Genomic DNA, 15316 nt, shown 5'->3' with positions numbered 1-15316 from the left:
ACCACTCTATGGTTTACCCCGTTACAGAAATTATATGTGGGTCTCTTATTTCTGAAATTTACCCAACAACAAGAAAAAGGTAATAATTTTCTATAAATTTATTAAAAATCAATAAAAACAGCTAAAAAGTCAGGAATTCACTATAATTTGGGCAAAATCAACAAAAAGTAACAAAAATTGGGGAAAATGGGTATTTTCACCCCCAAAATGGGTAGACTTCACCTAATGTGGGAAAATCAAGGGACCCAAAACACTGGGTATTAAATGGCATCAGATTCACCCAACTTATAATATTCAGCACAAAATGTACTTATCAAAGTGGGATCATTACCATTCTTATGGGCGCTGCAGGCTCCATACCCGTGAGCAGTGCTGAGACTACTGGCGTTTGTCTCTCTGATCCTTTATTATATACCCTTTCGTCGATAAGTGCGAACCGCATCACGCGCAACATATACGTAAGGTACCGTACGAGTTGGCGCCGTTTTTTAGACACAGTACACAAAGTTAACAATCACACAAAAGTGGCGATTAGGTAATAATAAGGTGTTGCATATATTATATGCTATAATAGAGTTAAAGAAAGATGCCTGGGTAACATTTAGGTGAGTCTATTTTTTAGGGTATTCTTTGTTTATTGTATGGGCCATTGTGAATGGGTTCGTTTAATCGAGGAAATTCGGGATGTAATATAAACGTATAGTAAATACTCAATATAAGTCAATATATAAACAATACATTTTCGTGATATCATTTTCGTGACATCTAGGACACACAAAATAATTCATTTATATATTATTAAAGGAGTTTAAGGACAGGGACAAGACTTTCAACATGTGTAACATAAGGAATGACTCTAATTCTTGGCCAAATTATCGAGTATAATCTGGTTTGGGTCAGTTTACGCTTTTTTATAATCCGCTTCGCGGATTATAAAGCGTAAACTGACCCAAACCAGATTATACTCGATAATATGGCCAAGAATTAGAGTCATTCCTTAAATAAATCATGTGCCAAGACAATGTTGTACTCAATAGATAAAGGGACAACTAGTGAATTTATCTATTTTATCTTAAATTAAACAATCACATTATCATATTTAACCTATGAAAAAAAAATATTAATCTGCTTGAAAAAATGTTACAATGAGTACATGTAATTTAAATGTTTGATAAGCACTTGCAATTCGTTTACACTTATTATTAAATTCAAAAGATTTTCAATTAAAAAAAGTAATCATTTTAATCTTGCATTTTATAAATGATTTTGAGGCATGAAAATTTACTATACAGCAATCAATATATGAAGTCATAATTAAAACAATAAAATCAAAATTAAAAATGCTAAAAAATTTGAATGAAAGAATGTGAAAAAAAATTAAAAACTGAAAATACGCCTTCTGTTTGCAAAATCTAAATGGTTTGCATTTATATATTGTATCTATTAGATCGTTTCTTTTTCAAGAATAAAGTAATTATGGGCAGTATGTTCATTTTTAATTTCCTTTTCAACATTGCATCCAGCTCCCTTGCCATCTCCTTTCATGTAAATTTCATTTCCTTCATGATCAAACACCAACGTTCCATACCCCTCACAATGTACTGATGTCGAGGAATGCAGTCTAGCATGGTCGTAAACGTCATCTGTTTTTGTTGTCGATGTAGCTGATTCATTCAAATGGTTATATACACCGTCTTCTGTGGAGTGAGATGTAAAAGTATTCTGCTGTCTCGGAATGGGATTTACCTGAGAGATCTTTGTAGTTTTTGGCTGAAATATTACATTTTCATATGTGAAGTAAATGTACATATCTGTAAAAACACTACAAGAAATAAAAAAAAATGATAATGATATTAAAAATTTTGCATTTTGCTTTATAAAACTTGAAAAATATCATAACCTTGGGCGATGCAAAATTTAAGTCAGTGATTTTTAAAAGTGAAGATAAATCTTGAAATAACTATTACGTGTATTACGAATTGACTTTCCTCTAACATGTACATTCTAATTCTCCTTTGCCAACAAAGATTCTTTGATATGAACATATTTGGCATCAATATTAAATAATCTGAGCAAAAAATTGAAATAAAACAATCTTTTAAATTAAATGTTTTACCGTTTTGTTCATTGTATCCGATTGATCGTAGTCCTCGCTCTCGTACGCTGAATTTTGGTTACAATTCTGGGAGACATTGTCCTTCCTTAAATAAATAATTCAGCAAAGGTATCTTCAAGACCAAAAGTCAGTTATGAAGCTAAAAATATATTTGTTGAATTTAAAAATCATCTATTTACAAACGAATGCAACAATCAAATTAAAGCTTCTCTTTGTCAATCTACACTGAATACATTCTCATTACTATGCCTACAGCTGCTCTCATGCATCATGCTTTATTTCGATATTTACATTTTTAATGTTTTTCAATTTGTTCATAAAGTATATGGAAAGTTGTGACATTTAAAACACCATAACCAGAAATGGGGGTCGAATGGTCAAAGAATGTGTTTTAGTTAAAAACGCTGAAGGCCATAATTGTGCACTGTCATTAGCGAAAATCAAATTTCACGTTGTAATGGCTCTCCTCTTTTGTTATTTACCCGAAGGATACAACATGGATTTCGAACATTTAATCAGATTTGAAGTCATGGCAAGGAATTGACGCGCGTTTCGTAAGGGGAAGAAGGACCTTTAGCTGAAAAAATACCTGTCATTCAATTTTTTTCATATTTTGTATATCCCTAATTTAGTATGTCCCACATACATTAAAGCAGATTTATCAATAGGTTTCTAGACTTATTTCTGAGATATTGAGTGACAACTACTATGCCCCACAGTGTCTGTGTCAAACGTTTGATTCTCCATTATGGGCCCATTACTCAGTCCATAACGGATTTTTTCAACAGAAATAAAAAAATATATCAGCGAATATGTGTCTTTTAAAATATTTCAGAGTATGAATAGCGTTAAAAATTCGAAAAAGCAAGATTCGTCTGTCACACCGTATCTGGAAACGGAAAATTACGTACTTTTGAAGACAACTTAAACATTAAAAAATTAATTTGCAAAAAATCCTATCATTCAATTTTTGAAAATTTACGGTGAAATGCAAGTTTGTCATGGTATTGATTAACTGAAAAAAATATGGATTAGTGAAGCTGAGCTCAATATTGCACGGGGCATAGTTAAACGAGACATGATCATGAGAAAAACGTGTCATGTTTACATTTCTCGAGTACGGGAAAACCCAACTATGACGTCACAGATTTCTGAAAAAAGGGAAATAAGACATACCCACAGAATATTTCCGTCAACAACCATGTAAAAATATTTTTTGCGTTCTGTAATTCACAAAATACCCCACCATACACAGATCAAGACCCGTTTTATTTTTATTTTATAATGCCCATTTTCACCCTGTATGATCTTACTGTACTAAGAGATCCACTTGACGTCAACGACACGCTGGACGCGTAGTGTAGAGAAACAGAAGAATGAATTAATATATTTCGTAATTTGCTAATATTTGCAAGAAATTTTAAATGTTTTCAGATATTTTTATATTAAATGTTGAACGCAAACAAACAGTCAAATATTATACAAGTACTGTGGTTTCAATCTCGTTTTGGACATTATATAATTTTATCAGAGATTATGACGTAATTAAACTGAGTCATGTGACCATAAATCATTCGTCCCCTTGAATCATTATATCAATATTTCAAGTCAAGATCTAGTAAATGAAAGGTGACTACAGATTTATCGAACTTGAGAAATAAATTCCTTTATTGATGCTTTGCGACTTTAGCTTGGTCAAATAAGGTGTTTCGATGCATAATTTGTAGACATACAAGATGAAAAACTGTATTTTAAACTGTCATTTTCAATGAAAAAATAAGCAAACCAGTCATGAATATAAGAGTTTTTTTTCGTATTCGGCAAAGGAAATGTATCCAGGTTGCCTAGAGTCTCTCAGAAAACGGTAGTTAGTATGTTCATGGCCTTTTCTTTAAATCAATATCAAATTTAATATAGGTATCCGGTTTACGTTTCATATGATTTCAAATTGAATGACATGAAAATACCCTTTTTTCTCCATAATTCTGCTAAAGCCGTAAAGTACGGGAAAAAGAAAGTTTAAATTGATTATGACGTCATAATGGATCTAGCACCAAAAAATTAGTCTCAAGTTATTTACTAGATCTTGACCTTAAATAATGAATTAAATTTTTGGTAAGAAATATGAAAAGCAGTACTTTTCCAGTTCCTTCTTTGTCTTTTGCCAACGATAAATAAAGACACAGGATGCAACGATAAATCCAAGCAACACTCCACCGAACATTGCACCGACCAAAACTCCAACTGAGAAACCTGCATTTCATACATTTATCTCATCAATATATTATGACTAATTTTAAATGGGGATAATGTTAAATACATTTTTTATCTAAGAATATGCAATACCTTTAATCTCAAAATAACTGAATCATTACATGCAATGCATTGATTAGGAATATGATATATTCAGCTATTGGTAGCTTTAATGCACTGGTGGTACTAAGTTCTTTTTCAAACTGTGTTTTTTTATTATTATTTTTTTGTTGTTAAAATGTGAAGTGAAAAATGTTTTATGAAAAGAAGGTAGAATATGCAATAAATCCTGCTATTTCTAAATAACCCACAATAATAAACCGCAGAGATTGCTTGTCTATTCTGGTATATAAGCATCTTGTACTGACACATTGTGATATGTAAAACAAAAAATTCAAAATTCAAAATTTACTAATATACATGATTTGATAGCAAAAAGTTCAAACTTAAAATAAATAATTTACCTTGACCTCCCTCTATCTCTACGGAATTAGAAACAGAATCGTTATCTAAATGGAGAAATTATATTTATTATCCTATAAAATATTTCTAATATCTAATCATTATTTATTGCTTTACTTTAACATGCAGTTTCTAATATTTGTGAGAAAAATAGCCTCAAGCCACATGAAGGTCGAACTCCAATGACGCAGTTTTAGTAAACTTGGTTGGCAAAGTAAACTTTATTTACCTTGAAACCTGAATACACTATAATAATTCTATGCATATTTCAAACAATATTATACCAGTACATATTATTTTCTATACTCTTTTCCTTATTTAAGTACTCGGAATCGAAATTGCATAATTAAATGTTTTAAACATTTTTTCTACTTCATTTCATCATATTTGGCCAACATTTTTTCTATAAGCTCTGAGCTATTAGAACCTACCAACTGCAGCAGCATAGGCTTCCCATCATGGTTAATTAGCGGGTATCATTTCAAATTATTTGTCCCTTTTTCTCCCTCAATTTTATAATTTATACATTAACACATATTCTAAGTCTTTATTCGCGTTCTGCAGTGGTTCGTGCGTCTACTCTAGAGTCGAGAAGTTGATCCTTATTAGGTCGCAGGTTCGAATCCCACAGTGGGTCTCGAGATCGGTCCTATGCACCGAGGTCCCGTTTCTTAGTAGGTTGCAACAATCACTATGGCACTTGAACATTTTATTTGTATTCCCGCGTTTTGTCCGTATGCCCATTATACCCACAGGTTCTTGCAAAAGAGCTAAGCCGACCAGAACAATTGAGGCCTGGTCAATCCCGAAAGAGAAGCGTAGCTGCAGACACTTTTCTGATTTTGAAGCAGCTAGTATTTCTATATCGCTATATAAAATTTATCTTGGCATTTGCACGGAGACAGGTCCGCGGTAAGTATAAATTTACTTATGATATTCGCTTTGTATATAGTTTTTTAGGCAAATTCATTATTGAAAACAATTTCAATCTTATGACTGACATGACAAACTACATGAAACTTACATGACACACATCCTGACAATTAACTGAAGAAGGGAAATTTGCTCGAACATCCTATTTGTGATTACGTGAGAGGGGTGATGGTGGTGGTGCTTCTTCTTCTAGTACCATTTTTTTTAATTCAAACACTACATTTCCCTTTCAATAACCTTATTTAACAATACTGTAAGCAAAAGTGACCTTGGGGACTTTCAATGAACATTTTACTGCATGTGTATATAGTAAAAATTATAAATAGCAGCCTCCTTGCCCCCCCCCACCCCTCCCATACTGCGTGCCTACGTAAGTGTTTTGACCTTGTCAGCATACAATTTGTTAATGAGTCATATACAGACTGACGTTTTTCATACCAATTGTTAGTCCATTATTTATACATTGATTTGAAATCAGATTTTTCCGTTATGCTCCGATTATGACAAGAAGCACGGGGGTGTGGCCGATATGCAGGGGATGCCACATAAAATATATAATTTGATGAACAGGACACAAAGAAAATGTTTTTAATTCATCTAAGTTCAGATCACTTTTAGTTTTTAATAACTTAAAACACAATTTTTCACAACTTTAGTCCAAATATGCAGTTTAACAATTGTAAAGGAAGAAGAATTTGTGCTGTTTGAGATGGCCTCTGTTTATAACAGTCTTTTTGATGAAGATTGGCTTAAAAAGGCATGTTTTTGTTCTTTTATACTTAATTTTTTAAAGAATTTGTTTTCCGATTACAAAGTGCCGATTTCATTATCTTATAGATATATTGCATTTTATAGTACTCCTATATTATATATGGGTGTTGTCTTAGTAATCTTTTAAAGATTTTTTTTATTCACATCTAAAGATACTTATTTAATTATTTGTGTTAAAATTAATGACGATTTTCTAGAAAACTGAATTATTTCAATCATACTATAATATTCTGTCCAGAGGTGGATAGCTTATTCATGCATTGCTGGTAATTTCATCTCACATGTTATGTTAGGATGTGGTGAACTCTAAAATAAGTCAATAAAAAAGAACCTGTATACTTTAACTGACACTTACACGGAGGATTACTCGTTTGACACGAAGAATTCTTTTCTGGAAAAGTTGAACATTGTCGTTGACACAGCTTAGCAATATCTATATGACAAGTAAGAAAAGCACATATTAAATCAATTGAAAACCAATAACATGATGAATTAAATCGTTTAAGATAATAGTTCATCCCCGGGTTAAGGTGGAAGTGGGTAGCCTAATGTTGAATTTCCTTGTACTTCCTATATTACTATTTCTTCATTAAGATCAGTTATGTTAGTTTAAGAGTTATAATGTAAGACATGCACTTTAATTGCATTTTAATTAAGCATAAATGCATTACAATTTGTATCGGTAACGACCCAATGACAGAAAAATAATGCTCAAATAACTGTATCTCATCTTAGATGTAAATTGCCATGTAGTGTATGTATTTTTACTTGCAACAAATGTGCAAAGATGACTGATACTAGATCAATCCTTAGATAAAATGATGACTGACGTTTTTTATATTACATGTGCATATTATTGTTATACCATTATTTGCACTCTTAAATTTCCACGGGCATTCCATTTTCCCGATCGCGATCATGTCATGAAGCGCATTGGTGGATGTGGCCGATCAACAGGAGAGACAAAATATACATATACATGTAGTTCCACAGTTAAAAAATATGGCATCAGAACCACAAATTGAACACAAAATTAAGTAAGAGAAATACGACTTTGGGCCTTGACGAAAAATTTGATATAGGTAATATTTTCATATGAGAAACCCGACATCAGTTGAAGATCAAAAAGTAAAAAGGAGGTACACGATAGCATTACGTAATAAAGAATCTGAGTGAGAATCTCATTAAAGAGTTCGATTCACTTTATGCATAAAATGCCCAGTAGATATACCAATTGATTGATTTACACTTGATTTTCTATTTGAGACACTTAAATGAAATAGAGACTTAGTGCTTTCATTTTCTATTAAAAATTTTCTCCCAAGAGTCCAGGTCTTGGAGAAATGGCTTTATGAACTTGCCATGTTGTTGAATTTTTAGGAAAACAGGTATAATTGAGTACTTTCAGTGAAGAAAAATAGTATCAGCTCACTCTTTGATATAAAAAATAAAACATGCCTTTTAATCCTTAGAAATAGTTCTATCATTTAGTAGTTGCATATTTTAGATCAGAGGTTGTGCTCTTTATTAAATATCGAAAAGCAGCTTCAAGAATTGGCCGTTCTTTTTTTACTTTTTCAGAATATGAGGAAATTGACGCATTTTGTGACGTCATAAGGCATTGACTAGATAGAAATGATTTTTATAGATACGCAATCACCAAACATATAAGTGTTATTCAATGCATTGTTAACTAAAACTAAGCAGTTTCAGTTTTTCAGAAATTTACAGGGCCAAATAAGGCAAAAGTGAACCTTGTCCTTTTATTTAGTGGTATAGGAGGAGTTGGGAATAAGAGTACCGTTCAATACCGTTCACTATTAGAGAAAGACGAACAGACGGACAGACATCCCGATCACTATATACCCTTCAACTTTTCAATCAGGGAGGGGGGTTAAAAATAAACTGAAAAATATTTATTAAAATACAGGTGCTGAAAATATTTCAATTGCTCAGCTTTTTAAGTATTTTAACCAAAATGGGTATTATTTTACTATAACTATGTTAATGTTTTAGTTTATGATTTACATGTAATACCCATGACGACTTGAATCTTTCCAGATCTGAATATTTCTAATATTAATTAATGTTTCTACTCTACCTCCCGTATAGACACAATAGCTACAGGTACGAAACGAGGAGGAACAACCTGAAAATATCAAAATAATTACGAAATGACATATTGTGTTCAACACAACATTATACACGTGAAATATAGATTTATTAGGTGTCATTTTTTCCCTTCTCAATTTATACTTACCACTGCATTTAAATACTAAAGTAACTGCTCCACATTGATTTAGGTAACCACAAAAAACCAAGAATAAAGCTGCAAGAAATCAAAACTAATGGTAACAAAAAAAATTATTTACTTACTAGTATTTACATTAATAAGTATTTATTAATAACCCTGTCATCATAAATTAAAACCCAAAAAAAGTTATTTTCCACCTTATGAGATGAAAATATTACTACAGTATCTTAAATATTAGAAGTACTGGTATCAAAATCTCTACTACAATTGTCAAGGATTGTAATAAAATTCCTTGTCATCTGTGTTGACCTTTTCTACCAATTCTTTTACTGTCTGTTTTGTCCAAAATATACGAGTCTATTTGTTTGCTTGTATTAAAGGATTGATGTAGTATATTGAAATTCCAAATTCTTTCAAATTCACAAAACGTCTATGAAGTACACATTTTTCATTGTGTATAAATAAACTATATCAGTCTCTATCGGTATGCCATACTGGACAAAGATATTGACAATGACGTCTTTTAGGAAAGTTTGTTTTCCTTATATTGGAGTGTACTGCTTGGTTTTGTGACATGTTTTGAATATTGCATATCTTACGATTATCCCAATTAAACCTTTTATTCAAAAATGAACTTCTGACAGGCTTTCCTAACCGTATTAGAGCAGGATGGACATTCTACATGAACGAGCACAATTTAAAGAATGATTTTATTTTTCTCAAAAGATACACATATTTCCATGTATATAATTAGCCTTTGATCACTTTACATTCCTTTCCAAACTCCATGCATGACAATGATAAATACTCCAGTAGTTATTCAATACAAATAATATGTCCTTCATAAGAATCCTTAAAACACAAATATACATAGCAGATTCCAGTAAATGTTCAAATAAGCCTCTTTCTTTACTCCTCACTCAGATATTTATAGAAGGGAGGAAATATTTCAAGAGTACTGTGCAACAATATATTCAAGAAGTGGTGTAAATAAGATGTGAATTGTTTGATTGAATTCAAACATTACAAGATTTCACAACAATCAACAGCTTAAGAACTTACGACTTTAAACTGTATGCACAACCATCACTCACGACAAATTAAAGTTCAGGATTTTAGATATCATTCACACCTGCTTTTCAATAAAAATGGAACTCGTAAATTCACTTATCTTGTTATTGGTCATTTGCAAAATTATTTTGTTAAAAATATTCTGATTGTACACAGAAGTACTCTGAAGCTGACATAAAAAGGTACTTTCAAGTTTTGATTGACAATATTTATGTTGTTCTTGGAGACCAGGTCTCACACAAATCTATTGGAATTCCCTTGGGTACCATTGCGCCCCGTTATAAGCAGACCTTTTTTTGTATTCATACATTGTATGAAGCAGAATTTGTGCAAATCTTATGCGTGAAAAGAAACACTTGCTCTAAGATTCAATTCGACCTTTATATATATCGACGACGTATTTTCAATTAACATTTTAATGGTAATTTCCATTCTTATGTTGATACGATATATCCTGGTGAGCTTGATATAAAAGATACCACAGAGTCTAATACATATGTTTCATATTTGGATATTTTATTTGACAAAGACGTTAATGGTAATCTAACAACCAAACTCTAACTAAATATAAACGTGATGACTTTAACTTTTCCATTGTCAACTTTCCTTACCTATGCAGTAATAAACCTTCATCACTACATCAGATATTTATATATCTCAGTTGATTCGATACGCAAGAGCATGCTCTACGCATGAACAATTTCTAAAATGATGTAAATAATTGACAAAAGAAGTTGATGAATGAAGAGTTTCAGAAGTTTCGTTTAAAGTCATCATTTCGATACAATGACCTTGTCAGCAAATGCTGACTGACGTTTTTCATACTAATTGTTAGTCAATTATTTATACACTGACATGACGACGGAATTTACCTTATTTTACAATTATGAGAAAGAGCACACTGCGGGTGTGCCCGGTCGGTCGGTCGGTCAGCAGGCTCACTCCTCCATGGCACATGATCCCACATCCGATGTTTTAGAGGTTCATGGTTCGTCTTGTCCTATTTTGTAATGTTTTATGGACTTTTGATCTTGAATACTGTTCGTTTTCTCCCCCCCCCCTCCTATGTTTCCTTAGATATTCAATATCTCAATGTCCAAACTACCTTTTAAAATATTTTTATTAAACCGTATCCTATGAAACATTTAAAATGGCTGCATACTTATGAGGCTCTGACTAACATTTTGACATTAAATGTTTTAAAAGCTGTGTAAAAAGTAACCTACCTACTATTTTGCCATGCCTCGACATTGCATTACTTCCCCAATGTTAAAATTTGTTGTCTTTTTTTTTCTTTTTACGTTTTATATTAACAATAATTGTTAAGCTATTCCAACTCTTCCTTTTCCTATTGATACAAAAATTTATTTCCTTATTGTTTGTTTGACGCAAACAAAACTGACTAAGAGATCTTTTTTTTTTTTTTTTTTTTTTTTTTTTTTTTTTTACAATTTTCTCTAACAGCTACCTAGTTCTGTAAATCATACTAAAATATGTTTTCCTCTGTTCCTTACTGTTATGCTATTTTGCTTCAAGTGTAAGACTTTAATTTTTCCTAGGAGCGCATGCTTGTTTGACAACCATATTTACATATTTCATATATACATGTATTTGATAAGATATACACAGTTCATGCTCAGTTCGACAATCTCTTATTAATCTTAAATGTCAAAAGAACTGGGAGACATAAAGATACTGCTTAAATTAGAGAAGTTGATATAGAAAAGTTTAAATGACCTTGTTTATCATAAAGTTGATTATAAAGTTCTGTTCTTAGTTCTTCATTAATGTCTTTTCTACAGTCGAGTATGAGTGTACGGTTTATCGCGATTCCCCAGTTGATTCGATACTCAACATGTTTCCCGATCGATTCGATACCAACGTTCCATACCATATGTATAAATGCACCATATATATAACTAAAAGATTCGAAAATCCAGATCAACTATATATACTCGTACTATTTACTTAATGTACAGGACAATCTCTTATTAATCTTAAATGTATGTAATAATTAGACTGTAGCCTAGATGTATATTTCTAAAATTAAAAATCATCATTTATAATGAAAGTCATCAGACATATAACGAGTATAGAACCGTGTATATGTATGTATTTTATAAAGCAAACATAAATATTTATCACTTTTCAGGAACATTGTTTTTCAATTAATGATAACGGAATAATAATAATATTTTCAGACATTTTGTTTGGTCAAAAACGCATTTCAGTAAACATAATTTTTATCATCATTGACTTGTCAATGTATAAAAAGAGGAAAATATATTTTTCATATTATTATAAATAAGCCTAGTGCCTATTTGAAAAAAGAAGACATTAATTGAAAATCAGTAATAAGTTTTTTCGGTGATTTCTGTGCATAATTACAGTCCTTTAAGCCAAAGAAAATTACGTATATACTCTACCTTTCAATATTTTGTTTCTTAGTGCAAAGTTAGCATAATTTTGTGATTGTGGGATTGTTAACAAAATGTTAACATTGATAAATGAAAATTCATCAAATATAGAAGTTGAATTACATTTCTGCTTTTCAAGGTGGTGTGTATTTGTTCACATAAGCTGAATACTTTCTTCTTGTATATCACTGATTATAGAGGATATAAAATGGGATATGTTTCAAACCGGTGTTTAATGACTAAAAGAAAGGACGTTCACAAACAAGTGAACAGGTCGATAAACTCGATCGAGAAAATACGAGAAACAGAACTCTATATATAACCTTAACCATTTCTATAAATTATGATCTCTGTTTAATGATTATTGATAACGATATAACAACAACATACCCAGTCAATAACATTAAATTTCAATAATAAATATGAAAAATTGCAATTCAGGGAGTTCAATTTGACAAATCTAGCAGAGAAAAACACCACTTGCAGTTGGGAGGATGAAAATTTGGATCTATAAGTATTAGTTACCCTCATATAATGTTGTTGGTTATGTGAAGATACCTGATGGGCGTGGTCATAATAAAACGAGGGATGCGATCCCTTGTGTCCTTATTACCAGGTCCATCGAGCATTGGGAAGGTACTTGTATACTATACTTTACAAAAAGTAAACATATCTCAGTCAATTTAAGAAGTTTGACTGAATTGTGTTATTAAAAAATTAATGAGTTTGGTTTCAGTGAGACATGTTAATCTAATATGAATTGCGTTAATTACAAAGGTAAAAATCAAATTATTTTAATCCTTTATGGACTCATTTATTTTTTCTTAACCTAGTAGTATCTACTATCTCGTGCACAGTAGTACATGGGGTTTCCTTGTTGTTGTTTGTCTTTTTTCATTTTTTATTGAAATGATTTAATTGTTGATTGAAATGGTTGTTAAGGATTATGCATATTTCAATTTAATTAAAATTAGATCTTTGATCCGCTAGATCCACAATCTAAAGTTTATAATTATTTATGTACAGAAGTATACGTTTTTTTTATGTATCTTGTTTTCTCGTTGGTTATCAAAAAATGATATTGAAATCCGCAAAGGTAATGTCACCATAGCCATGACACTTTAAAAAATGCTAAAAAAAATCAAGCAATTGCTGAAGTTTTTTCCCATTTGTTAATGACAGTCAAGCGTTTTTAATGAATGATTATAACATAGTGCTATCTACAATAAATAATTTTTACCTTCTTTTATTCGGTATAACTACAAGTAGCCCGGATATTTGTTACATTTAAAAAATTGTGCATGGTTTAAAAATTCTTTTGTTCAGACCCGACGGGCGCATTTATAGAAAAGTGTAAATTGTGTACATATAACACAATTTTAACAAAAGAGATCACAACTATGGTATAAACGGCACCTATCGCCTTTTGGCAGTGAGGGGTCGTTTTAGAGCCAGCGCCTACTACATGTACGACTTGGGATCTCAACCTCAGATCACAGATGTTATATTCATGTGCTGCAGTGAGACTAAAATGCAGATATAAAAAGCATCGAGGACACCTAAATGGTTCAGATGGGATTAACATTGCGAAACATTTAATTTTACAAAAGGTTATGATAACTATCTCTTTGAAGAACTGAATCCATAAATGAGAATTTTATCACAGCAGTCCTCATGTTGTTTTTATATCCACTCTCGTATAAAAATCTTTCGACACTTTTTTTTCTGTTTTGCATTGTAGATTAAAAAAATCTTTTAATATTTTAGATATCATTGCGCTATCAAATCGAATACATATTTGTCTTAGTTTATAGTCGCTGTTTATAAGATATTCACAATGGTTTTTTAATCTTGCAATTAAAAAAATATTGCTTCATTGTTCAAACTATATCAAATTAATCAGAAGAAGAAATGTATAATTCCGTATATTGTTGTTCGGGTAGATTAGTTTGCTCTAGATTTAAAGTTGTATACGCTAAAGTTGGACGACAATTTGTTGCAATGACTACAGGCTCTGTATTTTTTGTCAGATTGTAGCTGATATTGTCAAGGCATTGCGTTTAGGCAAAAAAAAAATTACATGAAATATAATCAATATGGCTTAAGATCATGAATATTCGATGTATTAAAGTTTTCAGTATTTCTAAGCAACAACATAACACTAAGAAATGTTGAATAGTTAATTCTTTTCAGATTGTTCAGATTGATTATCAGCTTGCCCTGCAAATTTAAAAGGTTATAAGGTGATGAATTTGAACGACTGTTTGTTTGTTTGTTTTTTTGTTACTTGTTTTGAATGTTAGGCGAGGCTTTCATTTGTATTGCCAGGGAAAAGAGGTTTTATAAATGAAAAATCAGTACATTATCGGTTATAAAAACGTTAAGCAAAACCGATGTTACACAACAATTACATTTTCATCAAGAAAGATCCATTATCATTTTTACCTTTTACGAGTTTTGATGATAGGTATAGCTAGAAAGAAGATGATTCCGGTTTAAAAAATGCTCAATATCCCGACAAAAATCATTTCAACCAAAAGTCTTTGGTTACTGTAAACCAACTTTTATTCGCGACGACTTTATTTCGCGATTTAGCTAGGGTAAACTAGATCGCGACGATTAATTTTCGCGATCAAGCCTTTTTGGATCTTTTATTTATAGACAAATAACACTTTAAGGACCGGTTCGCGGCGAGAAATATTCGCGATGACGAGGCTCTCGTGAACTTCGCGAAAATTTCTCGCACGCGAATAAAAGTTGGTTTACAGTATTATTTGAAACTGAAAAGGTAGATTCCTTAGTTTAAGGATTGCATCTTTCAGATTATTCAATCATACATTTGTCTTCAGTAACGTTTTTCAGGGATTCAAAGATTTTTTTACAGGTAAGTACACGGTTATATATATATCTTGTAGAAAATTCTTCTTGAAACTTCAAGTTAATAAATATTATTTAAACCCACATTACTTTTTTAATGACACAGGTACATGTTCTTGATCAGATTGAGTACTTACATCAGTTTTGTACCTTCCAATTTAT

At 31.4% G+C, this 15316-nt stretch overlaps 1 protein-coding gene and 1 long non-coding RNA gene across 2 annotated transcripts; both read right to left on the bottom strand.

The window, feature by feature from the left end:
- Positions 1 to 1212: 1212 nt before the first annotated feature.
- LOC134281797 (uncharacterized) lies at positions 1213 to 4370 on the bottom strand. Its single transcript, XM_062764231.1, has 3 exons — positions 4255 to 4370; positions 2117 to 2201; positions 1213 to 1770 (listed from the first exon to the last, which is right to left on the bottom strand). Exons 1-3 carry the CDS (start codon positions 4338 to 4340, stop codon positions 1444 to 1446), a joined length of 498 nt encoding a protein of 165 aa, XP_062620215.1. The 5' UTR covers positions 4341 to 4370; the 3' UTR covers positions 1213 to 1443.
- Positions 4371 to 4850: 480 nt separating this feature from the next.
- Positions 4851 to 8851, bottom strand: LOC134281817 (uncharacterized). The gene is made up of 4 exons (XR_009995178.1): positions 8796 to 8851; positions 8637 to 8684; positions 6891 to 6968; positions 4851 to 4878 (listed from the first exon to the last, which is right to left on the bottom strand). It is a non-coding gene; the product is annotated as an uncharacterized LOC134281817 (long non-coding RNA).
- Positions 8852 to 15316: the final 6465 nt, after the last annotated feature.

The sequence above is a fragment of the Saccostrea cucullata genome, unplaced genomic scaffold (assembly GCF_032062105.1).
Source record: "Saccostrea cucullata isolate Sc308-1 unplaced genomic scaffold, CSIRO_AGI_Scuc_v1 ctg2305, whole genome shotgun sequence".
Lineage (NCBI taxonomy): Eukaryota > Metazoa > Mollusca > Bivalvia > Ostreida > Ostreidae > Saccostrea > Saccostrea cuccullata.
This window is presented reverse-complemented; position numbering and strand designations above follow the sequence as displayed.

Bases quoted from the DNA above. Each gene is read 5' to 3' on its own strand.
- LOC134281797 (XM_062764231.1), bottom strand. From the start codon at position 4,340: ATGTTCGGTGGAGTGTTGCTTGGATTTATCGTTGCATCCTGTGTCTTT. The intron at 2,202-4,254 runs GTACTGCTTTTC...TATTTATTTAAG, and splicing joins ACAAAGAAGGAACTGGAAAA to GAAGGACAATGTCTCCCAGA. The intron at 1,771-2,116 runs GTAAAACATTTA...GTAATATTTCAG, and splicing joins CGGATACAATGAACAAAACG to CCAAAAACTACAAAGATCTC.